At 40.8% G+C, this 27,958-nt stretch overlaps 1 protein-coding gene across 1 annotated transcript; it reads right to left on the bottom strand.

Moving 5' to 3' along the window:
- Window positions 1-5,874: 5,874 nt before the first annotated feature.
- LOC146867533 (myb-related transcription factor, partner of profilin-like) lies at window positions 5,875-24,928 on the bottom strand. Its single transcript, XM_085622648.1, has 3 exons — window positions 24,868-24,928; window positions 13,174-13,554; window positions 5,875-6,107 (listed from the first exon to the last, which is right to left on the bottom strand). The coding sequence occupies exons 1-3, from the start codon at window positions 24,926-24,928 to the stop codon at window positions 5,875-5,877; spliced, it is 675 nt and encodes a 224-aa protein (XP_085478774.1).
- Between the last annotated feature and the right edge of the window lie 3,030 nt (window positions 24,929-27,958).

Here is a 27,958-nt window from a genome sequence, read left to right as displayed (position 1 = left end):
GATGGCACGATATCGGTTGGTTGCGCTGTGGAGACGGATTTGGATATCGCCGGATCTAAGCCTCTTGGCTACTGAACTTGCGGAAGTAAGATCTATCCTGGGTTCTAGCAACATCCCTTGGTTCCGTGAAGTGAAAAAAATCCTGGATGAAATGGGCCTTATCCAACTGTGGGATTCCCCGGGGAGTTCTGTTTTCCCTTCCAAGCAAGCCTTCAAGTCACTGTACTGGGCATCAGTTAGACATCAATCCGTTGTGTGTTCCGATGGCGCTTCCCTTTCTGGCAGATTTCTGGTGCATAAATTAGATCCCTCTCTGGAGAATTACTGGGATGTTATCACCAAGAGTCTGGACAAAAAATTATACCACCAGTTTAGGGTAGGTTGTTTGCCAGTAAGGTCTTTTTCCCAAAAATGGGCTGGTAGTTCGAATGAGTACTGCCCCTGGTGTAACGATCAACAGGAGAGTGTGGGCCACTTCTTCTTTGCTTGTCCCGCTTATCATGCCCCAAGGAACAAATGGATTAGGCCCATCTTCCAACGGATGAACATCAGAAGATGCATAGAGGCATTGTGGGCCCTAAGAACTAACACCTCAGAATTGGTTGTAATTGGGGTAGCAAAGTATCTAGGGTGGGCTTGGGTTATTAGAGCCAGACATTCTTAATTAGCCTGGTTTCTCAATTTTAACATTGGGTTTTACTTCATTTTATACTGCGTCTTTAAATACTGTTTAATTCTTTCTTAAATTGTGCATTGTTATGCACTGATATGGTGTTTTAAATAATTTGTATGTATGATTGATTGATCTTAATATCTTTTTATGTAATTGTCTTTTATGATATAACAATCGATATAAAGACGTATGAAACCTGAAACCTGAGTCATATACGATTTGGTGAGCAGTCTAAATATCGAGTTTTAAATTTCGAACTACAAGTATATCGAGTTGTAAATATCATAGGTAAAGAATATCGAAGTCAAGAATATCGATGGACAGAATATCGACCCCAAGGTAAGTATTATCGAAGTTAATAATATCGAAGTTATTAATATAGATGTAAGTAATATCGTAATCAAAAATTTCGATGTCAAGAATATCGATATTTTATTAGTGTAATGTATTTTAATATGTATTTTATTTGTATGTTAAAGACTATTGTAATGTATTTTAATACATTTAAAAATAAATGTTTAGAGATTAATAATTATGTAAAATATAATTTAGCGTTTTAGTATCAGAGCGGGTTGTGGGTTTATAGGGGAATAGGGTGGGAAGTAATTTAATTATAATTAATTAATTAATATGTATTGTTTAATTGGTATTTATGATTAATTAATTGTTAATTAATTACTAATTGTTAATTAAATATATTAATTGATTGATTAATTGTTAATTAATTATTAATTGTAAATTAATTTTATTAATTGGTTAATTATATAAGTTATAATTAGTTTAATATTAATTTTTTATTGGTATTCGTAATTAATTAATTGTTAATTACTAATTAATTGGTGATTTAATTTTATTAAGTGATTAATTGATGATTAAATTAATTATGTGAATTTTTATGTGTAGTGGGTTGTGGGTTTATAGGGGAATAGGGTGGGATGTAATTAAATTCAAATAATTACTGATAATTTTTATTTATTTGTAATTAATAATAATTAATTGTTAATTAATTATTAATTGGTATTTAATTGTTATTAGTACGTTAAATATAGTAAATATAAATAATTTATTATTCCATGTTATTTGTTGTTATTGCTAATTAATGTATTGTTAATTAATAATTAATTTGTGAATAATTGTAATTTGGTAGTTAATATGTATAAATTTGTAAATAATAAGTATATTAATTATAAAGAATGTATTATGAAATGTAAATAATAGATAAACTGATATTTAAATGTATTGTGTATTTTGTATGTGTAGTGTGTTGTGTGTTAAAGGGGGAATAGTGTGGGATGTAATTTAAAGTTATTTATATAAATAATTATTTTGTAAATTAATTATTAATATGCTATTTTTTTATAACTAATTATTTAATTGGTTATTATGTTTATAGAATCCTTATGCTATCCAGTGCTTTCCCAACTGTTTTACTATCTGGAGTTGGAATAGTAATTTTTAACCCTACGCTATCCAGCGCTTTCCCTACTGTTTCACTTACTGGATTGGGAATAGTAATTTGTACCCCTACGCTATCCGGCGTTTTCACTACAGTTGCACTCTCTGGAGTGGAAATAGTAATTTTTACTCCTACGCTATCCAACACTTTCCCTTCTGTTGGACTCACTGGAGTGGGAATAGTAATTTTTACCCTTACGCTATCCAACGCTTTCCCTACTATTGCACTCTCTGGAGTTGGAATAGTAATTTTTACCCCTATGCTATCCAACGCTTTCCCTACTGTTGCACTCTTTGGAGTTGGAATAGTAATTTGTACCCCTACGCTATCCAGCGCTTTCCCTACTGTTTCACTTACTGGAGTGGGAATAGTAATTTGTACCCCTACGCTATCCAACGCTTTCCCTACTGTTGCACTCTCTGGAGTTGGAATAGTAATTTTTACCCCTACGCTATCCAGTGCTTTTCCTACTGTTGCACTCTCTGGAGTTGGAATAGTAATTTTTACCCCTACGCTATCCAGCGCTTTCCCTACTGTTGCACTCTCTGGAGTGGGAATAGTAATTTTTACCCCTACGCTATCCAGCGCTTTTCCTACTATTGCACTCTCTGGAGTTGGAATAGTAATTTTTACCCCTACGCTATCCAACGCTTTCCCTACTGTTGCACTCTTTGGAGTTGGAATAGTAATTTTTACCCCTACGCTATCCAGCGCTTTCCCTACTGTTTCACTTACTGGAGTGGGAATAGTAATTTGTACCCCTACGCTATCCAACGCTTTCCCTACTGTTGCACTCTCTGGAGTTGGAATAGTAATTTTTACCCCTACGCAATCCAACGGTTTCCCTACTGTTGCACTCTTTGGAGTTGGAATAGTAATTTTTACCCCTACGCTATCCAACACTTTCCCTACTGTTGCACTCTTTGGATTTGGAATAGTAATTTTTACCCCTACGCTATCCAGCGCTTTACCTACTGTTTCACTTACTGGAGTGGGAATAGTAATTTGTACCCCTACGCTATCCAACGCTTTCCCTACTGTTGCACTCTCTGGAGTTGGAATAGTAATTTTTACCCCTACGCTATCCAGCGCTTTTCCTACTGTTGCACTCTCTGGAGTTGGAATAGTAATTATTTTCCCTACGCTATCCAACACTTTCCATACTGTTGCACTCTCTGGAGTGGGAATAGTAATTTTTACCCTTACGCTATCCAACGCTTTCCCTACTATTGCACTCTCTGGAGTTGGAATAGTAATTTTTACCCCTACGCTATCCAACGCTTTCCCTACTGTTGCACTCTTTGGAGTTGGAATAGTAATTTTTACCCCTACGCTATCCAGCGCTTTCCCTACTGTTTCACTTACTGGAGTGGGAATAGTAATTTGTACCCCTACGCTATCCAACGCTTTCCCTACTGTTGCACTCTCTGGAGTTGGAATAGTAATTTTTACCCCTACGCTATCCAACGCTTTCCCTACTGTTGCACTCTTTGGAGTTGGAATAGTAATTTTTACCCCTACGCTATCCAACACTTTCCCTACTGTTGCACTCTTTGGAGTTGGAATAGTAATTTTTACCCCTACGCTATCCAGCGCTTTACCTGCTGTTTCACTTACTGGAGTGGGAATAGTAATTTGTACCCCTACGCTATCCAACGCTTTCCCTACTGTTGCACTCTCTGGAGTTGGAATAGTAATTTTTACCCCTACGCTATCCAGCGCTTTTCCTACTGTTGCACTCTCTGGAGTTGGAATAGTAATTTTTACCTTTACGCTATCCAACGCTTTCCCTACTGTTGCACTCTCTGGAGTTGGAATAGTAATTTTAACCCTACGCTATCCAACGCTTTCCCTACTGTTGCACTCTTTGGAGTTGGAATAGTAATTTTTACCCCTACGCTATCCAGCGCTTTTCCTACTGTTGCACTCTCTGGAGTTGGAATAGTAATTTTTACCTTTACGCTATCCAACGCTTTCCCTACTATTGCACTCTCTGGAGTTGGAATAGTAATTTTAACCCTACGCTATCCAACGCTTTCCCTACTGTTGCACTCTTTGGAGTTGGAATAGTAATTTTTACCCCTACGGTATCCAACATTTTACATTCTGTTGTTTTTGTTGGAGTTGGACTATTAGTTTTATTGTGTCTGATATTTCATATGTTTTGTATTATTTTTGCTATTGTAATATATCATTAATAATAAAAAGTATTCACATTAAAAATATTGATTATTATTTGCTATATGTAATTATTAAATATTTATTAATGTTATTATTTTATGTGTATAGATGTATTGGTAATTTTTAAAAACATTTAATAATTTATACGTTACAGAAATTATTAGTAAAATTAATTATTAAGTAAGTATATATATTATATATTATATGTATATGTTTCATTAAAGTTTTATTAAATTATATATATTAATTATACATTTTAAATATTATACAATATATTTAATTATGTTTATTTAATTTCTAAGTATAATTTGGTTTATTTTACATATATTTTTAAAGTAAAAAAAAACGATATTTTTAATAACGATATTTTTGACATCGATATTTAATTTTCGATATTTTTGTACTTACCATGTTGTAGATAGGATGTCGATATTCTTGATATCGATATTTTTGTTGCGATATATTTGTAGGTCGATTTTCTGTCTATCGAAATTATGTCATACAACCATACGATTTGCTATGTTTCTGACATCATGCTAGCCTATGATTGAAACAATGGAATAAAGATGTCCAAAAACAAGACACTTGGATGTATATGTTAGCGTGACATGGTTGTGATCCTGAGCTAAACATTGTGTGCACGCAACATATCCATGCTTACACAAGTAGCTTGTTTTGGCATTGTAAAGTTCAATGGGAGTACATATATACATTGGTAGATGTGAGATTTACTACAGCATACAATGAGGTTGTGACTTTTGTATTTATTAAAGTTATAAAGGTGAAGGGTGTGTAAAAACAAACATAACAAAAAAAGTGAAGTAGTCAGTAATGGTGAATGAAGCCTTAGGTAAAGATACCAAATTGTCAGAAGTCCAAAGTCCAAAATACAACTCCCATCAGAAAGGGAAAAGTGCCCAGAAATAGTCCACAGAGTGAATGTGTTGCACACACTGGATGAAATTAGGGTTGAGGTTTCTTGCTGGCGATGATAGGTGTCTTGCCATTTGCACCTCCTGGATTTTTGCATGGACGTCTCCGCTTGCGACCGCAGGGGTTATCGCTGCTGCAGGGACAGGGATGTCCACAGGCATGTCTTCCTCTGACAGGGCCTCCCTTCCTATGGCTGCGGAAGATGTAGATGGCCCAGATGTAGTTGAACCACAGGAACAGGTAGATGGTGGTGGAAAAGCCCTGCAGATGGTTATGTTCATGTCCTGCAGCACTCCAATGAGCTGGCCTATGTTGGTGTTGTGGGTGACCAGCTCCTGGTGTATGTCCCTCTGCAGCTGTTTCATCTCCTGGATTTCCAACAATACCTGGCCCATCACATCTTTGGAGTCCTGATAGGCTCCCAAGACTTGGTCGATGGTGGCCTGCGTGTGAGTGGCCCTTGTGGCCTCATCAGTGGGCCTCCGTACCTTTCCCACAAGCCCTACCCCCATGGGCCTGTGCCCTTGGCCCAGAGTGCACTCTTCCACTGGGTCCCGGTTCATCTGTGACTGGGCTGGCGATTCTAGCCTTAGAATTCAGGACTGGGCAGCACAATATTGGAGTGACTGTGCTAGGTACACAGGTAAGGGTGACAGGTATTGTCTGAGGTGCTGCCGCTAGGGTGGAAGGTGTTGGACACAGTGGGACTCACAGTTGCTGTCTGGCCAGGCAGACCGAATGTCCAAGGACTGTCATCCACGTCCACAACTCCAGGTGTGTTATCATAACTGAGGGCATTATCTAGACGTGGAGTGGGAGTCTGTTCTGAGGCCAAGCTCTGGGCAGGTGCTGTGCCAGATCGACCTGTTGAGAAATACAGAACATTGTTATCGGTGGAAATGTGATATCTTCATCTAAATGTTTTGTGTGACAGTAAGTAGAGACCTAGGAAAAACAAAATAGGTAGAGATTATTGTAGAGATATATTTCAGTGGTATTGAACTTGCATGCAAGACATTTGGAGACATTCACTACATGTACTAGAACTGAACAGCTCATTATATGTGCTAATATGTTGCATTTTGGATTAGGGAAGGAACATTTCATCTCCCAAACACATAAGGCAACACAGTGGAGCGACCTGGAACTAATCAAACGGAAATCACTACCATCCCGTTCTAAGATGGCGCTGAGTCTTCGCCAATAGGAATGAAAAGTCAGCCTATTCTCAGTGGAGGATATTAATATCCATTGAACCTTTTTGAGAAAAGTCATTGCTGGAAAACTTTACCTTTTTCTTTTCCTCGTATACTTGATAGACAAGGCAAACACAGGATCTAACGAGCATAGCATCGTAGAGACATGGCGCTCACGTACTGTTTATCTTTAGAATACCTACTCTAAGATGGCGCCGCTGACAGCACAGCTACTCACACAATCCCATAGCGAGGTGTCACGCAGTCTAATCACGTCATAACACTCCGCAGAATATAAAAAGGCGCCAACTATTCCTTGGATCCTAGCAGAGCGATCATACGTGGGGACGGCGTTACGTGTGAAACTGACCAGCCGTTCAAGGTAAGATACACGATGGCAAGAGGGGGTAACGACTAGTTCTTTCTTACTCGTAAGATTGAATTCAAATGGTTCTGTAGCAATTCTATGTCTTACCCATGGCCATTGGAGAATTTTTTGGAAACACTCACAGAATACCCTCTCGTAATAAATCGTCAGACAGAATTGAGGCTTATAAAACAAGACACCTTACTAATTTTAACAAGAATATGAAAGTCAGAGAGCGCTCTTATCCGTGTCCGGTATAGCACTTACTAGGATTGATAACATATTTGCTCTAAGTGGGAACATCTCATTATTCATAGAGGCTGCCGGTGAAGATAACTTGTAGCAGTTTGATATACCACCTATGTCCTGCACAAAACTCTTCTTGACTAATAGGCAAATCTCCTTTCTTGCCATATCATCATTAGGTCCACTCGGTAGAAGAGAATTAGTGATCAACAAGACGATATTCATAACGCTGTGGCCCACCAAAAGAAGGATAAAGCGAATACAAAAGAAACAATATAAGGAAAAACTCGAGTAATATTCATATGAGTAAGTAGGTTACTTACCAAAGGTTAATTTTCCCCATATAAAACAAAGGCTGTTACCGCATTACTATCAACAAACCATTTAAAGATAGGTGACTAGCAATGTCATTGACCTTTTCTGTATAAATATTTTCTTGTCATTATATGCAGATATGAGACGAACAGAGGAAGGCTGGCACCTATAGTTGCACCCTCTTAGATAAGAGTCAGAGCACGCATTGTGTGAAAAAACAATTCGTTCAATTTCCAGATCCAAAAGTACCTTTAAGAAGACAAACACAGTAAAAAGGTTTGTGATTGATGTATTTGTGGTTAGCGGGCAGAAAGTTTAGTTTGGTTCTCTTTATCCACACCAGTCTGTTCTGTGGCAAAGTAACTATGAGTAGTGAGACCATTGAAAACTTTTTAACAAATGATCTATACAGACAAGCAGTGTGTTCTGGTTCATATAGGACTTTGGTTCCAGTACTATGACCCCCAATACTTTACCTCTCTCTAGTTCTTTTCCTCACTTGTTTCTTGATATTTCCTCACGGGGAGGTTTTCATCTGACACAATTAGAGCACCTTCTTTAGTGACACATTTGTAACTTTGATAGTATGTATATTCTTGAGTTAATTTTTTGGAGACAATTTAAGAATTCTCCCATGGGTTGCAAACAACATTACCATTTATGTAAAGTTTATAAAATTAATATTCCATATTCTCTTTGCAGAAATCTTATCTCCCCATCCATGCCCATTACCTAATCGTTTAGTAACAGGTCTTGAAGAAGATGGCAACTAAAGGAGACTAAGCCATCGAAACGCGCGTCGACCAGTGTGTATGACACACCCCAGCGTTCAGCACAGTAACAGAGGGTTGAGCAGTTCACCCCTGTTTTGGTCCTTCTCTGCATGCTGTTTGTTTCTGGGGTGGGTGGGGTGTATGCTATGTATGAGAGTGATATGAATGAGGAGTGTGTAGAGGTGTAAATGGTGTGGGGATCTCTTCTTTTTTGAATTAATGCCAATAACTGTATGCTGGTATAAGACAATATCCATTTGTATTTTACACCAACTTTGCTTTTCAAAAGTTAAAATACATACAAAGCCTGCTATAGATTTTGGTACAACGTAGATAGTTTTGTACATATAAAAATAGGAATAAATGTTTGTATGCTCTCTATGAAAATAAGAGATGAATTTTACCTGTACGTAAAAATAATGAACAAAAGAAATTAAATAAAAAAGATTAAAAAAACAATACATGTAATAGGTTGTTGTGTTTTCTCTATGTGAACCCATGCTAATCAAAGTAATATAGGTCTAGAGGGATACTGTATATTATAGTTAACACAGTGGAGAAGTAACACGTGTATTTGACCATTCCAAAGCCTAATTCTGTACATTATAAGCAATCACCCAACTTGGTTGTATATTTAGCATTAGTCATGATTTGAGCAGTGGAGAGTCATTGAGTCACCTGCCACTTCTAATAAGCTGACTTAGCTTAATGCCTTACAAATATTAGGGTTACACACTTGATATAGTGTTACTCATGCCAGCAATAGTTTCAGTTGAGGAGACCAGGACAACATCAAGATAAGTAGGCAGATATGTCTGAGTAGGGCATTGTATGTAGATTGCTCAATGCATGAAAACTCAATATCAGTTGTTTATGTCAGAGAAGTGAGAATGGGCAAAACGACTACTACATCTTGTTTTGAGTAACAGAAAAAAGGGCTTCATGGTAGTTGCAATCACTCATTTATCCAGTTGTGTGTAGTGCAAACTTGACCCAAGGGTATCACAGTGCTTTACAGTTAGTACAGTAACAAGCACGAGGTGCATGTGCAGTAAATAAAAAAGAAAAATCCAAACTACGTGGTGACAATATGTAAAAGAAGAATACAGTGGACAATAGGATATGGGGACAGTATAGTTCAAAGTTAGTTATAAAAGCACAGCAGAAATTTCATGAGGTGCATATGGGGAAAGTAAAAAATAAACAATACATAGTGACAACATATAAACGAAGAATATAATAGGCAGTATGATATGTGGACAATATAGTTCGGAGTTATATTAAATAGGGTACTTCAGGAGTAGGGGTTGTGGAGTCACTGTTTTGTCCCTGAGGTAGTGGTGTTTATTGGAGGGAGAAGAGAGCATCAGGCAAGGTAGTTGGTTTAAGAGGGACGCTTTAGATATTGTTTGAGAACAAATAGTTATACTTTTTTTTCCTGAAGTGAAGGAATGATTGGATGTCAAGTAAGTCCTGCAGCAACGAATTCCAGATTATTGTTGCAGTCCCGTAAAAGGAACAAGTGTTTGTTCTTTCTTTCTTAAATTTGAGTGGAATCAGGAGTAGGATGTTAGGACTTTGAAGAGGCCTCTTTTGGGGGATTTGATAGTTTATAAGTGAGGTACATTGGTGTTTCAGTGTAAAGAGGTTTCTGGGTTATGCAGGCAGTTTTGAATATACAAAATACTTCAAATGGTAGCCAGTTGAGTCTCTTGAGTGTGGGAGTGATGTGGTCAAAGAAACTCTTCCCAGAGAGTAGTCTGTCTGCTGCACTGAGTGTAGCTTTCAAAGGGATGAGGTGTGGACTGGTGAGCCCATGATCATTGCGTTACCATAGTCCAGCTTGGAGAAGATTAGGATTGCATTATCGTTTTAGGTCTTTGAGGGGGATGAAAGGTTCGATTTTTTTGACGTGCTTCAGCATGTAGAAGCTAGTTTTAGCTGGCTTCTGTGAAGTGTAATCCCTAGGAATTTAAAATAATTTGAGATGGATGGTTTGCAGTTTTATGGAGTGAGATTGTCTAGCTGGATATGGACAGGATACGATTTTCTTTTGGTTGGAAGAATGAGAAGTTTGGTTTTGTTGTGGTTGAGCTTAAGGTGGTTGCTGGTCAGCCATGATTGTACTATTTAAGTTCTGGATATCAATAGCTGATGAAATTTTAAGGTAGGGTTGGGTGTCATCTGCATATAGATGATAGGCAGTTCTGTCTTGTTTGAGGATCATTATGAGGCGTTCTATATAGAGGTTGAATATGGCAGATGATAGGACTGACCATTAGGGAACACCTTGTTAGACTGCCATAGCTGTTGAGGTGAGAAAGTTTAGTTTAATTAGCTGGGAGTGTTGGTTCAAGAAAGAAGCAAACCACTTAAGGACTGCACCATCGATGCCTGCCTGGCTGCTGTGAGAGGGTGTATAGGAGAATGTCATAGTTGATGGTATCAAAGACCGCTGCGAGGTCCAAGAGTATTTGGAGGCAGTCCTGGCCATCAACCAGAAATCTGTGTAGATCGTCGATCATCTTCAGTATTACAGTCCAGGTACTGCAGCCTTTCTTGAACCCAGATTGGAAGGTGTCATGAAGGTTGTATTTTTCAATGTGATTGCTGAGTTGTGCAACAACACATTTTTCAATAGTTTTGGCGAGGAGTGGGAGGTTGGGGTTAGGTCTATAGTTGTTACAGTCATTATGGTCGACCTCAGCCTTTTTGATGAGGGGGTGACCTGGCCGAGTTTGAGGGAGGCCGGCATAGAGTCAGTGGATAAGGAAGAATTAATGATTTTAGCCCATGCAGGAGAGATGATGTGTTTAAGGTTTTTGACAAGCTTGGAATTTAGGGGGTCAGAGAGGTGAAAAGTTGGCTTCAGGCAAGAAAGTATTTTGAGGACTTCTTCAGGGATTGTGTTGAATTCTGTCCAGGTTGCCTCACTTTTTTGTTGGAAGCGGTTGAGGTTGGATTTCTAGAATGCTGAGGGACTGAGTTTGGGGGCAGTGTGTAGTTGGCAGTGTGAACCCTCTTTGTTAAAGGGGGCATCTTTGGTATAGGTGGGGGGGGACGGTTCTAGTGAGAATTCAATGTTTGCTATTTTTTTAGAGAGGAATGCGACAAACTCTTCACAGCGCTTAATGGAGCCAGTAATTGACTGTGGTGGGAAGAAGGAGGTTTGCTGTTTGATGATGTTGAAGCAATCTTCTATTCCTAGAGTGGCAAAGTTAGGCTCGGAAAAAGGAGGATTTTTCTCTGAAGATGGTTTGTTTTGTATTTTAAGCATTCAACTTGGAAGAGAGAGACATGGGTTAGCAAGTGTTGCTGTCTCCAGGATCTTTCAGCAAGTCCAAGTTGTCGTCTATCTTTGTTCAGGTTTTTTTACACCAAGATCTGGAAGGGAGACTTCTTGATTTCTTGAGTTTCTCACGGGGCAATTGTGTCAAGAAGTTCTGCTATTTTTGAGTTCTAATAAGTGGTGAGAGCGTCAGGTGAGGTCTGGGGGAGGAAGAATTTGGAAACTGACTAATGCTTCTAACGGTGCCCGGGGGATTTGGTATGTGTTCTAAGCCCATTGCTTGGGACAGAAGGTTTGGGAGTGGACTTTAAGTTGGTTAAACATGAGGTCGAAAAGATTTAGGTGGTGGTAAGTCCAGTCCGAGGGTAGGGTGGAGTGAAGAGATGTGACGTTATGTTTAGAAATGCTTGCTTCGAGAGTAGAGCCTTTGTTGTGAGTTTGCTTATTGCAGTGTTGCATGAGATCCTTCACTTTAAGGAGGGAGGATGGGGCCTGTACTATTGGATCTTAAGAATTATTCTGGTGCAGGGTTAGGCCTCCAAGTTTGATGTCTATGCTGCCTGGTGGGTGGTAGATGACCCGAAATTTGATGGGGTTGGGGCCTCTGGAGGAGAGTGGTAATGGAAGTGGAAAGCATGAAGGTGCGGAGAGCAGGGAGGAAGTAGTGGTCAAGAAGAGACAGGTTTTGTTCAGAGGTTTGGAGTAGGATGTTCCTGCTTCTGTAAATGGTTATGGACAGTTATCCGCTAAAGTTCTGGGATAGGAATGTAGTGAGTTTGATTCTGTAATGGACGTTGGTTGTATTAGTTACACAATAATAATCATAATCCACATTTGTGAAGCACGAACAATCACCCATAAGGGTCTCTAGGCGCTGGGGGCCGTCGGGAAGATTAAGCAAGCTATTGCCCAGAGTCACATGGTGCTGGGCTAATCTGCCGCCGGAGCCGGGGATCGAACCGTGATCCCCAGATTCCGGAGTCAGTCAACCAGCCGCTGCACCACACCTCGGAAGTTCTCCCTCCATTTGCTGAGTTTCTGGAATAGAAAATGAAGTCTGTTTTTAGGCCTCCGAGTGTTGTACTGTAGAAGATGTCTGTTATTAGTGTCTCTGGGTGTTCTGAGGATTTTGTGTTTGTAGTTTTTCTGCAGCATGTATAAAGAGATTTTGTGGATGTTTTATGCAATATGAGTTGAGGGCCATATCTTTCCATGGTGGTATTGTGACAGGACGCCGTAGTCGTGCATGATGTGTGGCAGGATGCCATAGTCGAGAGTGGTTAACTCCATGAGAACTGAACATCAGTTGTTGAATGTCAGACAAGAGAGAATGGGAAAAATCACTATTGCATCTTGTTTTAAGTTACAGAAACGGAGCCTCATGGCAGTTGTAGTAATTTAAATCTCACTGTGCCAACACTTGCAAAATGGTTAGTGTAACATACCTGTTATCAAAATGCAGTTGGACTGGGCCATACATTTACATATTGACACATATCATAGTTCCTGGGATGGTTATTTAATAGTAATACCCTTACAGACAACATTCCAACACGTGGCATGTAATGGAGATTGATACACGTGGTCTTATTTGCAACAATACACATTGACACTGACATTCAAACATCTCTGATACTTTGAGTAATGCATGTTAGGAAACTAGGTACACAATACAATGGCAAAAGCTGAGATGAGAGCATTCAGAACATTAAAGTGTTGTGACAGTTAGTGAGGTGCAACTTACCAGACTCCACTCCCCCAGGTACTCCTGTCAAGCCCTCAGAATGTAGGATGGCCAATACCATCTCCTCCCTGGGAAAGAGTTGTAATGGGACACTGGAAGGACCACTGCCAAACTTCGCGGACTCCAGGTGGTACTTGGAGACAAAGGAATGCCCCTTACCCCTCAGGTCGTGCCACCTCTTCCTTATTTCATCCTTTGTATGCAGGGTGGTACCTACAACATTCACTCTGTCGACTATCCTATCCCACATTTCCCTTTTCCGACTGAGAGGAGTATGTTGGACTTGGGCTTGAAACAATTGTGGCTCTACTCTTATGATTTCATCCACCATGACTGACAACTCGGCCTCTGAAAAACATGGATTTTCTGGACGTGACAAAACTCAAAATTAAAGTTAGTGGCAATGAAAAAAAAAAACACCTAGGGATATTAGAAAAAAATGCAACAAAAGTGTGTGACGAATTACATTGTGCACTGCATCGCCGGTTTGGCGTTGCAGCACGCGCAATGTAATTTGTTTTATTTATTTATTTAGTTACTAAACTCCGTACGCCCTTAATCCGGAGTTTATTACCTCCCACCCTGCCCCTCCCCCGCCTCACCACCCCGCAGCACTCCCTCCAGGAGCCGCTACTGCCTTGCAGGCATTGTAGAAGGAAAGTCATATTGTCGGTTTAAACATTGAAGCACACGCGTAGTTTTCCCCCATTAACTGGAAACATGTTGTGTCAGTACTAGTTGACGATGGGCTAGTTTCTTGCAATTTAAATTTAAAACTAGCTTCCTTGTAAATTTGGTGCTCTTCTGAAAAGGGATGCAGAATTTTCATGTGCTAATGAACATGCTGAGAACCTAATGATCTTTGGGTTGTAATCATAATATTCACACATTAATAATTTTCCATGAAGTACTATAAAAGTAAATAAAAATTACTTCCTTCCTCTAATCCTGGGTTCTGGAATAGTGTGCTACTCACCGCAAAGCACTTCAATGCCTCGGCTGGGGTAGTAAGTGCTATACAAATACCATTTAAAATTACAATTTACAATTGCAATTCCGTCAATGAAAATTATATTAGTAACTATCTCTATGTGAATGGTTGTATGTTTTCAAAAATTGTGTTGAAAGGGAATTCCTGCTGTACCGTACTTACTTACTCTCAAATGACGACTTCCGATTAGTTGTCCTCAGGGATTCAGCCGCAAACTTTTTTGACTTTTTTTTTGCAATTAAGTCACAATTAAACTGCAAAGGTCCAGGCCCAAGGTAGTAAGATTCTTCGCTAACTTTCTACTGAAGAAGTCTTTAATCTGATTTTTTCATGAACCAGAAACTGAGTCTGAGGAGAATCGCCATATTGATGTTTTGCTTAATAGTGCTTTTACAAACTGATATTAAAACTCAAAACGATTCCCCTGCACATAGATATAGTCACAGAGACGAGTAGCAACGGTAACATTTAAGTATCATGAAAGTGCCACACTTGTTACAGCGACTGCAGCTTTATGAGAGCCAAGGATCAAATATTTTTTCACAGTTTTATGTGGATAGTTTCATGAAAATTGATCAGGTCTAAAAAGTCACAGTCTAAATGAAGCTAAGGTTAAAGATAATTTATACATGATATTCCTAATTTTATTCTGAGCCCTTTTATTACTATGTAGGCCTTTATGACTTTAAAGAAAATGTCAGTGGCGGCAAATGACATTGTACTGAATAATCTAGTTATAAGGGAAAGACATTTAAACTGTTCCACATCCGCTTTGCTCTATTCTGCTGAGCGTACACTTCTAGCCTCTCCAGCTGTCCAAACGTCTTTAGTGTGTTTTTTATGCAATTTTCACCAGTACTTCGTCACATTGGCTCGGAGTATTTCACATGGAACACTTCTTTTTTTTCACACAAGGTATTATCAAGGTTTTTTAAAAGTAATATGGCATGTTGTCATTAGAGCTAAAGGGTTTGATTTAGAGTTTGGTGGTTCGGTTCCTCAATCACAAATGTGACGGATATTCCGTCAGCCTTATTATAAGAGCATTTAATGCATGGAGATACAAAATGGCCTATTAAAAAGGGATTGAATACTCTCTCTCATAATCGACCTTCTGAATTTGACAGCCTGTTTTATATCATGGACATAGCTGAGAAGCAATGTAGAACTGTAGAATCGGGGGAGAGGAATAGTTACATTTTTTTATTCAGGGACCAGTGTACCCCAGTTAATTGGAAAACCATCTGATAAGGAAAGTAGTAAGATCATGTGTTACCCTTTTGGAGATATTGTTCAAGTTTTATTTACTACTGTGTAGAACAGAAAAGAACAGGATCATTTTGCTTTTAAAGGCACATGCTAGGTTACAGCTGAATATTGACCTCACATATGATTAATGAATTAATGAAGCACAAGCTCGTAATGTGAAGTTGCGTGCACTGAGCACCCGATTTAGAGGAGAAGGTAATGGGGAATCCTATATACAACGTGGATATCCCATCTGCCAACCCTACCTTCCCCGACATCTGTTAGAGAATGGGGAAAGGCGGTGTACCCATTGGGAAATTCGTTTCTGGCTCCACCATTGGAAACCCTATTAGTGACTGTGATTCTGTTAGAAATAGTGGCGCTAGGACAGCCAGTTTAGTGTGGCCAGCTGCCATAATTTACAGATGTGTCACATATGTGAACAACCTCCATGGTCTTGGAGAGATATTACCAAAAATATTTCTTATGTGCTGGGAGAAAACTCCCAGAATGTCAGGGTCTATTTCAATGTAGGTTTTGGAAATGTTCATAAATGTTTTTGGCTACTTTTCCAGGGTACACATTGGTCCAGCAGAGATGGAAGAGAGGTGGTGAAGTCAGCCATGGATGAAGGAAAGTGGGCAAAGTCCCACTGGTGATTCGTTGGTGGTGTATCATGCAAGTGGTGTTCTGAAGGAAGATGCTACCACAGTGTTATTCATCGATAGTGGCACACGCCATGCCAGCTTCTTTGATGGGCAAATTCTGGCACACCAACACTGTCTGTGTTTAGCTGCAAGTGTGGCCATCATTGGGGTTTGAAAGACCACCCACCAAATGTAAAATCTGCCCTTTAGTTTTGAACTTGAATACCTTAGTCCTAATTTTCGGGGTGTGTCAAATGAGTCATATTTAACACACGCAACCAATGCTCAGGGAACACATTGTAGGTTGTGTGTGAAAGAACACCTAACAGTCCATTGATACATGGCATGTGGAGGAAGGCCCACGTGGAAAGGAAATCTTTTTATTGAAAAGGAGGAAATCAAAGAAAACGAGTTAAATTCCACAAATGTTCCAACCACCTGCACACATACTGTGAGTTTCACTGCCCGCACCTGGCTAAGAAAGCATGCATTAGTCAGCATTATTATTAAACGCAATGCACTAATGTTCATATTTTGAAAATACTTGTATATTGCGTGCTTTCATGTATACCTACATTCTATTTGACACTAATTTTGGGAATTGGCTTCCAACTTTATTTGCACACTATAAATATTTTGCTTTTACACCATAAATGTCAAATATTCCTACAGTGTGTGCCAATAACCCACACGGAAATATTCAATTTAAAATGAAGGTACATTGAAGAGAAGTTTACCTCCAGGTCGTCGGTTCCCCACAAACCTCAGAATGGTTTCGTAATATATAAATTCTGAGAAAAACAGAAGGCTATAGCGTTAGAACTGAATTAGTCAGATCGATATGGACCCCAGATGAATTAGGTCTTCCTATGAACTTTGGGCATCTATCAGAATTATAGGGAAATTGACTCGCTGCCAGCAATAGAAACTGAAATGGGAGTAATGCAGCTTCTTTTCTTCTGAAGCTCAGAATACCCACTGGTGCCCAGGCTGATTTTCTACTTATGAAATTAGATGATTTCATTTCTCTCTTTATTTATTTTTCAGGTTTTTTTTTTCATGAGCGAGCCAGGCCTTGTTCTCCTAAAAGGAAGAAAATACTGTTATCGGGCCATATACATAGTATGCATCATACTGGTTGTATACATTTAAATACATATTCTACACAGACGCTGACCAGAGAGTGGGTGATGGAGGACAGACCACTGTTGTCATGAAGAAATGATAAGGATTGAATGTAGCGGCAGGGAGTGTCTGGAGGGCTTAAAAGAGTCCATACTTGTTTATTTCGACTCGAAAATTAAGAATTGCGTGGTTGTCACATTGGAGAAACCAAGATCACTGATTCAATACTTTCAAAAGCTTAAATAATTGTATTTCTTTTAGATGTTGTACATATGTTAGTGGAGAACTACGTAAATGCTAATTGTCTGTCTAACAAATGAAGCTGTTTCACGCATTGCCAAGAACCAATGGCAGAAGGGGCACATGGCTTCGTAAAGAATTCAAAAACTATATGTTGTTTCTTATTTCGAAATATGATAAAAAAATTCTTATTTTCAATAGCAGTTAATTTAATTTAGGCACGATCCTTACAAATGTGTTTGACAGTAAGGTGCTCGCACCCTAAAATAACCATTGCTTGTGCTCCCGCCATGCACAGTATTATCACAATGATGGCATTTTAGATGTGATTAGGGATGTTATAAATGTAGTCAGTGAAAATGTCATGAGTGGTTTAATCTTTGAGGGTAAAAACAGTGAATGGTGAGGTCGTAAGTTATAGTTACTTTACGGTACGAGTTACAGTTACTTGAGCTAACTAAAACTGGTGAATTTTAGTGGTTTTGTTAGTTTAAATGGTATGTTTTACGTGACATTTTCATCTAACTGTTACATCCGTTTCATCTTTGTTTTTCTCAGTGAATTTCTAAGTTGTTTTTAATGTCAAGTTTGATACGCCTACAATCCCAACGTAACACCTTTTAATCTTTGTTCCTTTCAGTGAAGTTCTGGGGGGGGGGGTTTGATCATAAAGTAGGATGTCGATAATAATGCACGGCAAGGGTATGGACCCAGGTTTTGGCCTGACACTGTTTGTTGTTCTGCCTTGTCCAAGCTTGCTGCCCCTAACCCCCTCTTCCTTACCCTCCCTTGTCCAAGTTCATTGTGCTGCCCCCTCTTCTAGGCCTGTGTGGCAATTGTTCTACCACTGCCCTTCCGCCTGCCCTACACAGTTAGTTTCCTGCCCCCCACCCACCTCTTCCCTGCCCCTGTTGGCCAGGTGCATGCACCTGCCCCCTCCCTCCTGCCATGCATGGCCTGATGTGCTGCCACTGCCCTCCAGTTAGCTTGATGTCCCTGCCCACTCCTTTTGCCTTCCATTGCCTGAGATTATGTCCCTATCATTGCATCCTGCTTAGTGTAGCTTGCTGCCCCTAACCTCCTTCCCCCTACTTTCCAATGCCTGTTTGCATGTCCCTGCTCCCTCTGTTTTGCCCACTATGTTCCATGGACCTGTCACTGTCCCTTCTGTCGACTCTGAGTGTTCTGTTGAGCTACCACTGCCCCTCAGCCTGCCCAGCATGGTAAGATGGCTGTCCCCTGCCCCTTCCCCCTGCCTTCCATTGTTCAAGTTCCATTCCCCTTTTCCCCTCCCTCCTGTCCTCCATGGTCCATTTTGCCGGCACTCAATGCTCTGTTGTGCCACAACTGCTCCTCCTCCCGCCCTTGTGAGACCCCTACCACCTTCCCCTCCCTTCTCATGTCTGTCCAGCCCCTACCTCGCCCTTCTGCCCTACATGGTCCTTTTTGCATGTCCCTGCCCCCCTCTTACTTGCTCACCATGGCTGTTGTGCTGCCACTGACCCTCCCCATCACCATGCATGGTCTTTACTGCCACCACTGCCCCTCCTACCTGCCTTGTGGGGTCAGCATCCTTCCCCTGACCTCCTCCCTCCTTCCCTCTGTTGTCTGTGTGCATGCCATGACAGTCTCCCTATTGCTCCCCATGGTGTGTTGTGCTGACAGTGCACTGTATTGTCAGCTTGCTGCTCCTGCCCTGCACCATTGCTCTCTGCCCTTATTTTTCCATGTGTGGGCCTATCCCATTCCTCCTGCCTTCTATGGTCCATTGGTGTGCCAATTCTACTTCCACTTGTCCCTCTTGTCTTTCAGGAACAGTAAGCTTGTCCTTGCCTCTCCCCCCTGCTCTCTGTTATCCATGTGCATGGCCCTGACCCCTCCAAAGTGCTTTCCATGGTCCGTTGTGCTGCACTGCCCTCCCGCCTACCATGTGTGGTGTGGTGTGCTGCAGTACCCCTGACGCCTGCCCTGTAAATTCAGTTTGGTGCACCTGCCCACCTCCATCCTGCCCTCTATTTTCCAGGTCCCTGTTCCTTCCCCATTTCTCCTGCTCTCAATGGTCCAATGTATCATAAATGCAAACATGTTTAACTTAGTAAGAGGGAGATTTCGAAACTGAGGAAATTTAAGGCAGGGAACTGCTAAAAAAAAGCCCTTGGGGGCTGAAAAAAATGGGGAGTCTGTTAGCATGTATCATTGTACTGCCACTGCCTCTTACTTTTGCCCTTAATGGTAGTTGTATTGCACCAACCTCTCTTACCTGTCCTGCATTGTTGGATTGTTGCCCCTGCCCCCCTTTCCCCTGCCCTCATGATCCATTGTGCTGCAGCTGCCCCTCATACCTCCTGCGCAGCATGGTCAACTTTCTGCCTCTGTTCCCTTCTCCCTGCCTTCAATTGTACAAATCCGTGCCCCTGGCCTCTGCCTCCCAACAGTGTTCTAGTGAATAACCACATTGCTAACATTCTATAATTATTACAAAAGTGTGGCAGGGGTGAAGTCATCTTGATGTAATCAAAACTGTCATACCTAAAGCATTTCCTTTAAAATTATAAGTAGGAGGGGGTCTTTTGCAAAAGAAATTATGGTTAGTGCTCTAAAAAACTAAAATGAGGACACATTTTCTGATTTCTCAAATAGCAACAAACCACTTTTAAATTACTTGCTAGGTTTATGTTTTTTTATCCAGTTGATCACTTGATTAATTGTTGCACTTAGGGGAGAGGATGTGACCTTACAGCCAGAGCTGATGACTTTGCAACTGGTGAACCAGGTTTGAATTTTGGCATTGACTTAACATCCTGTGATTCTGGGCAAATCACTTAGGGGCTTATTTACAAGCCCCTTGCGCCGACGGTGCGTCATGTTTTGTGACTCACCGGCAGTGCAACCTGTTGCCCTATATTTACAAGGACACATAAAGCCACCCTTCGTGACTTTTCGTGTCCTTGTATATATGCCCCCTTTACACCCAGCACTTTGTGTGAAAGGTGCATGCCATGGGTGTTGCTGTGGGTGTTCCCACACAACATTCATGGCTTCTGCTGAATTTCCTGATTTACCAGAAATTGTAAACCTGGAAATGCGTCTGAATGCTACGCCTCCCCAGGGGATGAGTGGGGAGGCAACACAAGGAGAAATGTTTTCATTTCTCCTCATTTTTTTTCTCTTTCTATGTGTGCTCATAGGAAGAGGAAATCACATCTTGTGATTGTTTTTGTGCAAGAAGGTGTCCCTTACTGCACAAACAAAAACATCATCCCCATGACGCAGGCACCCTTGAACTAAGGTGCAATGGTACCTGCGTCAGCGCATGGCAGTTAATTGTGCAAGGGAGATCAAAGGGATCAATCATATTGTTGCAGGTATGTCGCAATTAACGCTGCGTGGTGCAGCCAAATGGCTTGTGGCACCATGCTGCGTTAATTCCTTGTAAATAAGGCCCTCTATCGCTCATGCTTAAAACAAATGTATGTTTTTACCTCCTGTGATATCAAGCAAATGATGACACATGCTATATATGCTTGTGGAGGAGAGTATTTTGAACCTTTTGAAGTCACATTAGGAGTGCGTTATGGACATGACTAGTTTGAAACTCGCATATACTCTGACTAATGTATGAAGAAAAGAAAGAGGATTTAAAGATTATTACGTATCCTCATGATGAACCAGAGTTTTGTGTGTTTTTTAGCAATGGACTGACAAGAGGGTAAATTACTATTGTTTGTAGGAATAACGAAGTACATGTGTTTATTGATTACTTTATTATTACTCCATAACCCTTAGTATGTTCAGACTTTCCACTAATAACTGTGCAAATGTACTAAAAATATTCTTAGTTGTTTATAGAAAATGTGCACTTAATGAAACCCGGGCGCAGATAATTTAGCTTAGCTGTAGGCCTGAAAAACATCTCCAATGTAATTTCCACCTATAATTTTAATTTGTAGTTTGCTCAAATTGTGTAATGTGGCATGGTCTTGGACCGCCCACTGCAGGTGATATGCCCCCCTTCTCTTACCTGGAAATCATGGTCAAATGAGATTTAATCCCTAATTGGACATAAACGAGATCCATGCCATAGGTACCTTCAATAGGTTCATATATGGTATGTTCCTTTGAAATAAACTGGAGTTGCACACACACACATTCCTATGCAGTATCCCCTTTACTCTCCCATCTATACAATTGTGAGAAATGGGTCCCCCTCTGCAATACGGAGGTTCTGTGTTAGGCTGCCCTGTGTAATATGGCTCACTTCACTCTGGTCTGTCACTTCATGGGTTAAATACCGCCACTATAAATACATTGCCACTAGGAAACCAGAGTTTCAGGACTAAATCATTTTCTATCTCATTACATCTGTGACCGTTACAAATGGATCGTGCCCACAGCATTAAGGATTCTGTTCACTTCCTTACTTTTGGAAACGGGGTCCTTGTTACTCTCAGTTGGCGACTCTTGTTGCACTATAGAATGACACCATCATGCAAGTAGCGTGCAAAATTCAGGGAATTTGCTCCTGAACAAATATATTGCCACTAGGAATCCTGGGTCCCAGGCCGAAATAATTTTCAATCTGGATACACCTACGAGCATTATAATTGGATTGTGTTGTCAGCATTGAGGATTATGTTTACTTTTTTAGTCTCGTGAACGGGTTCCTTGCCACTCTAAGATGGCGACTTCTGGTGCACAATGGCATGACGCCATCACGCCCGTTAGAGTGCTCATGTGCAATACATCGGCCATTTAACTACAACATAAAGTTGCCCACCAGTTTCATACCAGTGTTTGGAGCCTTTACAAGGAAACTGTAGGACCCGACCGTAGCAGTACGATCCAGAGTGACGTGGATATGGTTTTAAAGATCCGTGGTTGGATCCGGGACTGGATGCGCGATATCATCTTGGTTGTTTGCATTCTATTGGTAAGTGTCGGGCAATCAGAATAGGCACAGGCTGTTTTCAAAGTAGGCTAGTGAACTACATCCATCAGGGTGTCTGGGAATACTTGGCATCCCTTAGACATGCCCTATACCTCGGCTCCGGCATCATCAGAAATATTAGCAGTTTTAGCTTAATTTAATACATTTTAGATGTACGTAGTGCAGACTTTAGTACCAGGACACATCTCAGTTGATAGTTTGATTACAGCAGTAGGGAGTCTTTCCATAAAACATTGAGGGCATGCATACGCGAATAGACGTGCTGACCTCTTTCTGGTCACATTAGAGATTGGAGTTTATCCTTACATTTAGGGGACGATTCCGATCCTTTTTTTTTTTTTCTGTACGACTCGTATCCGTATTTTTTTCCGTACGAATCGTACAAGTCACGTCCGACCCGTGAAGTACGATTCGTACGGGAAAAATACATACGGATCGGCCCGATCCATATGAATCGTATCGGGAAAAGTTGTACGAGACGGACCCGGACACTTTTCCGTACGAATCGTAGAAATACAGTCCGAGCGTACAAGTACAATCCGGACCGGCTTTCCGATTTACGATTCGGACGGAAAACGTCCTGTACACGGGGAATGACTTTACCCGCTACGAAGCGAAGTTTGTACGACTCGTATCCCAGGAAAAGTTGTTCGCGGGGTGTGAGTCGTACAGGCCGCCCATGCATATGTACGGTGTGTACCCCCAGCGCGTATGTACAGTGTGTACCCCCAGCACGTATGTACGCACCGTACCCCCAGCGCGTATGTATGGTGCGTACCCCCAGCATGTATGTACGGTGCGTATCCCCAGCGTGTATGTATGCACCGTACCCTGAGTGCATTTGTACGGTGCGTACCCCCAGCGCGTATGTACACACCGTACCCCCAGCGCATATGTACGCACCGTACCCCAGGCGCGTATGCGCTGGGGGTACGCACCGTACATATGCGCTGGGGGTATGCACCATACATACGTGCGGTGCTGGAGGTACGGTGCGTACATACCCGCTGGGGTTACGCACCATACATACGCGCTGGGGGTACGCACTGTACATACACAATGCACGGGGTGTATGCCTGTATGACTCGTACCCCTGGGGACTCAGCTTTTATGGCTGTTATTGGCTCCCGTAAAAAAAGAGCCGTACGGAGTAACGTAGGGACAAATCGTACTTGCTGGCCGTAAAACGCTGCTTAAATAGGTACAGACGTCGCGTACAGGCTGTTCTGGATCAGAATCGTAGGTTTCTTTTACCCGTACGGTCTTTTGTGCGATTCGTACGGAAATAGGCTTTCTGTACGAATCGTATTTCCTAGGTTGTACGGACAGTTTACCGGGTATGAGTCGTACGGAGAAAACGCTCCGTACGACGATTCGTACGGCCTTTTTCCAGGATTGGAATCGGCCCCTTAGTATAAGTTATCTGGCTGCACTACAACCTTAGTCACCTTGTGCTTGTGAAGTGTGAGATATGGCAATACAATATGAGACTCAACTCTCAGCAATGTAGAAGGTAGTTTAGGACTGTAAGACATAGTCTGTGTTTTTTCTAGAAGTGTAGATCACTTTAGACTATGAAAAATGTCTGCATGTTCAGCGTGGGAACATGGAGGCAGAGAAAGGAAGCCAGAGATCGGTGGAGATGGAAATTTACCAGAAGCACGATGGGAGGTGCCTCAATTCAGTGATTGCCAGTAGCGGCCCGTGAGGAAGTGCTGCGGGCCAGTGGGGCGGGGAGGGACAGGGTGGGGGGTGGTAAAAAACAGAATATGGATGAACGGAGGTAGGTAAAAATTAAATAAATAAAGCAAATTTCTTTGCGCACGCTGCATCGCATCCACGGGCCGCTACTGGTGATTGCTTATGTAATAATTTAAAGGTAGACAGTGGAACCCTATAGGCCTCAGCACCTGACTTGCTCTCCCTAATGTGTATTTATATAATTTGGGACTACCCAGAAACGTGTGTGCACACTGATAAACACCCACTGTCACACTGTGATTCCAATACAGGAATATAAACATTTTAACAAAACAGCACAGGTGCACCACACAACAACTTAGACAATAGAATAGTATATAATCCATGTCAACAGATATTCTTCCAAATTTCTACCTTTATTTTGAATGAAGTCTTTTTAAAACATGATAAGGGTGATTGAGACACAGCCGACACATTTCGTCCTTATCAAAAGGACTTCTTCAGGGCTATTAATTCAACAAACAATTACAATCATAAATAAATATACACACATGGACATAAGACAATACATTTAAAACATCACAAGCTATTTACAACCATTGTTTGCGAAAATACAGATTTGTTTATTATTACTATTCTATCTCATTAATGTTTGATAGCTGATAATCTCTGCATATTTTATGTTCAGTATTCAAGCCTAACAAATTCGTGCAGAAAGAGAAAGTTGAAGATCAAATGGAGAAAGTTGAGGTTCAGTAAAATGGAGTGAATTGGTTGTCGACCTGGATTGTTACCTGGAAGCATGGACATTTTTATTCTAGCTATTTCGAAAGGCGTTTTCTCTGTACCTCTCATGCTGCATAAAAAGAACCATTGGTCTAAAGAATTCAAGAGTATGGGTTCCAACTCTCCTACTTGTCAACAATCCTTGTATGCTGCGATGCCTAGGCTCTCATGCACAGTGGATTTTATATGTAATATAATCTGACCATTTTTATTCTCACTGGTGGTGTTCTTTTAGCTCTTTTTATGACATGTATTGTCAAAATAAAACTTATTGAATTAAATGAAAACAAAAAAATTAATGTGTCCTTGTGTAATGTAACTGATGCTCATGTAAAGTACTCCAATATCTTTGTGTCAAGTTTGCACTACATAAAACTGCTAAAATAAAATGTAGCATTTTGCAAAGTCCTATCATTGGGATATACTTGGGCTATATTTGGGTGGTATTTGTGCTACATTTGGGCTCTTATTTCTTTGGTGGGCATCTTGGGAGATGTTTTTGTTATGAAGCTCCCTAATTTCAACATTTACTGCAGTATCCTCAATATAAAATGCTTTCAGTTTTCCAATTTAATTCCATCCATATGTGCCACACTTTTGGCACCAATTTGGAAAGTTAGCACTTTAGTTGCTCATTAGAACCCTGTGGTAAAGCTGCTGATCACCAGGCAGTTAACTGGCAGTCTTCTGCTGGTGTTGAAAGTGCATGTTTCAGTCTGCATGTCAGAATGTTTTAATGAAATAGAAGAGGAAGAGGTTTGAGAACTCATTTAAAATGTTTCCTAATTTTGCTTTCTACAGCACTTATCCTAATTTCTATGTAAAAAATGAACTATCTCATTATTTTCCCTTCCAAATTAAATGTTTTAAGTTTTACCAGTTTAATTCAATCAAGATGGCTTCAGGTGTGCCACACTTTTGTCATAAGTAAGAATGTTAGTGCTGTAGTTGTTCTTTAGAACACTCTGGGAGGCTGCAGTAAAACACAGGGGAATAGACTGACAAGCTGCACCTGATGGAAGTGCATCTTTTACTGAGAATGTAAGACTTTATATTCAAATGGCTGAGAATAGTAGAGTGAATTTATAGAAAATATGGTCACATTTTAGCTTGAGCACCCTCCATGACCACTATGAGTAAATCATGAGAAACATGATTAACTAAATCCCAGCAGAAGGTCAGCCTTTTTCACATTCTATTAGAACACACCAAAATTTCTAAAATGAGTATGGTACCACCAACAAATGATTTATATTGTAACTACAATATGTTATTACCATTTATACATGCTCTTTTTGTATCCCTCAAAACCTGCCATTCACTACAATACATTTCAATGGAGTCAATGTCCAAGAGTCCTGTCACATCTGCCGCAGCATGATCTCCATGTTGTGGCCAGCCATGAAAGGGGTCCTATTGCGACCCACCCCACATATCCTTTAGGGTCTGGCTGTGCTCACGCCACCTGCTTACATTTTTTTTAACTCAATTTACAGGACACAAACACTCAATCCCTGAGTCTTGTAATGGCTGGCAAAACAAATTATTCAGGTTGAAACCAACCAATCAAGATTGACTAGTCCCCTTTAAATTGGCCAATCAGAGCATATCTGATTACCGCTGGGAGCCATCACCTAAACAGCCGGACGTCAGGCACTTTTACTTCCTCGTCTCCATGCTGTGTCTCCTACCCCCTACCCCATCTCTTCCTTCCTTCATTCTTTGTCTACCTCCTCTATTCCTTTCCTCTCTCTCCTGAATTTCTCTACCCCTGCCTGTGTTTGTTTATCCTTATGCCCATGCTATGATTTTGTAACTCATCTAACTACACTCCAGCAACTGATGTAACTGTGTAACAATGTTCTGAAACAATGTTCTTCCTCATGTAAAGCGCTCTGATACCTCCGGGTCTAGCCAGTACTATATAAAACTTTTCAAATAAATAAATGAAATAAATATCTGGGCACCAACTGTCCAGATATCTATGTTTATTTAACTTTATTTTCTCAAAAACTGCTGAACAAAATTGCATCAAATCATAAATAGCACACTCTGCGTACCAAGATCTTCTTGACAAATTTGAAATAATTCCTTTCAGTAGTTTTTGCTGTAGCCTTGTCTAAAGAAGACTAGAAAATGCATGGGGATTTTGTATTTTGGGATCCCCTTTTTCCTCACCCCCGCTTGATGGATCATCCCGAATCTTTCCATGCACAAGCTAGTACAAAAGTAGCGAGCATCCTGTAAGAGCGCAAATTCAAAACTGGAGCCCTGTGATTGGTGGAGAGGCCTGTTTTTCCTGTGAGCCCATGCTCTTGTGGGAGCAAGAGGCTTCCGTGAATCTTGTGAGAACGAGCGCTCTGATTAACTGGCTGTTGGAATTTTAGAAATGAAAAGGCCGCCATTACTGTTTACTATGGAAAAATAGAGGGAGCAAAAAAATTAAAGAAGGGGGCACTTTGCAATTCGTTTAATTTATTTCAGAAAGGTATGCTGTGTAGGGGTGGGTTGACCGAGTTCCTCTCATGTGCATCTCTCAAACGTTAAGTTAGCAAGTGCGAGTGAGAAAAAATGAGTGCTAGATCACCTCCTGGCGAGATTTCTCAATGCTGGCGGTTGCGATAGGTCGCTATCACTTGTGTTGACAAAGTTGCAACTCGTGTTGTGAAAGTTACCGCTTGAGTCAAAAATCTACTCGAGTGGCATAAAGAAGCAGCGCCTTCTGGCACGCCGCGTTGTGCCTTTCATTCTGATTTTACAGCACTGGACAAGCTCCTGATACTAAAAATCAGCACAAGCAACTCGACGGACTGGGATTCCGCCAGTCGCAGAACTAAGCTGAAGCTCACAGCATTTTTAGATAAGTCAGCTGCATTATGCAGAGGAAAACTCTGTGAGTTCTGCCCTCCCCTAATGTTGTCCCACTAGATTTAGAGAGGCAGGGTCTAAGGGATAACTTCTGTGAAGAAAATAAATGTATATTGTTTTCAACTAATTGTTATGATCTTGCAGACTCTCTTGGGATCATGACTAGTAAAAAGGAGTGAATGAGTTTTCAGTACACTCTAGTAGTAGGAATGCATATTGTGGTCATTGTTC

This window comes from Triturus cristatus, chromosome 1_2, assembly GCF_964204655.1.
Source record: "Triturus cristatus chromosome 1_2, aTriCri1.1, whole genome shotgun sequence".
Lineage (NCBI taxonomy): Eukaryota > Metazoa > Chordata > Amphibia > Caudata > Salamandridae > Triturus > Triturus cristatus.
This window is presented reverse-complemented; position numbering and strand designations above follow the sequence as displayed.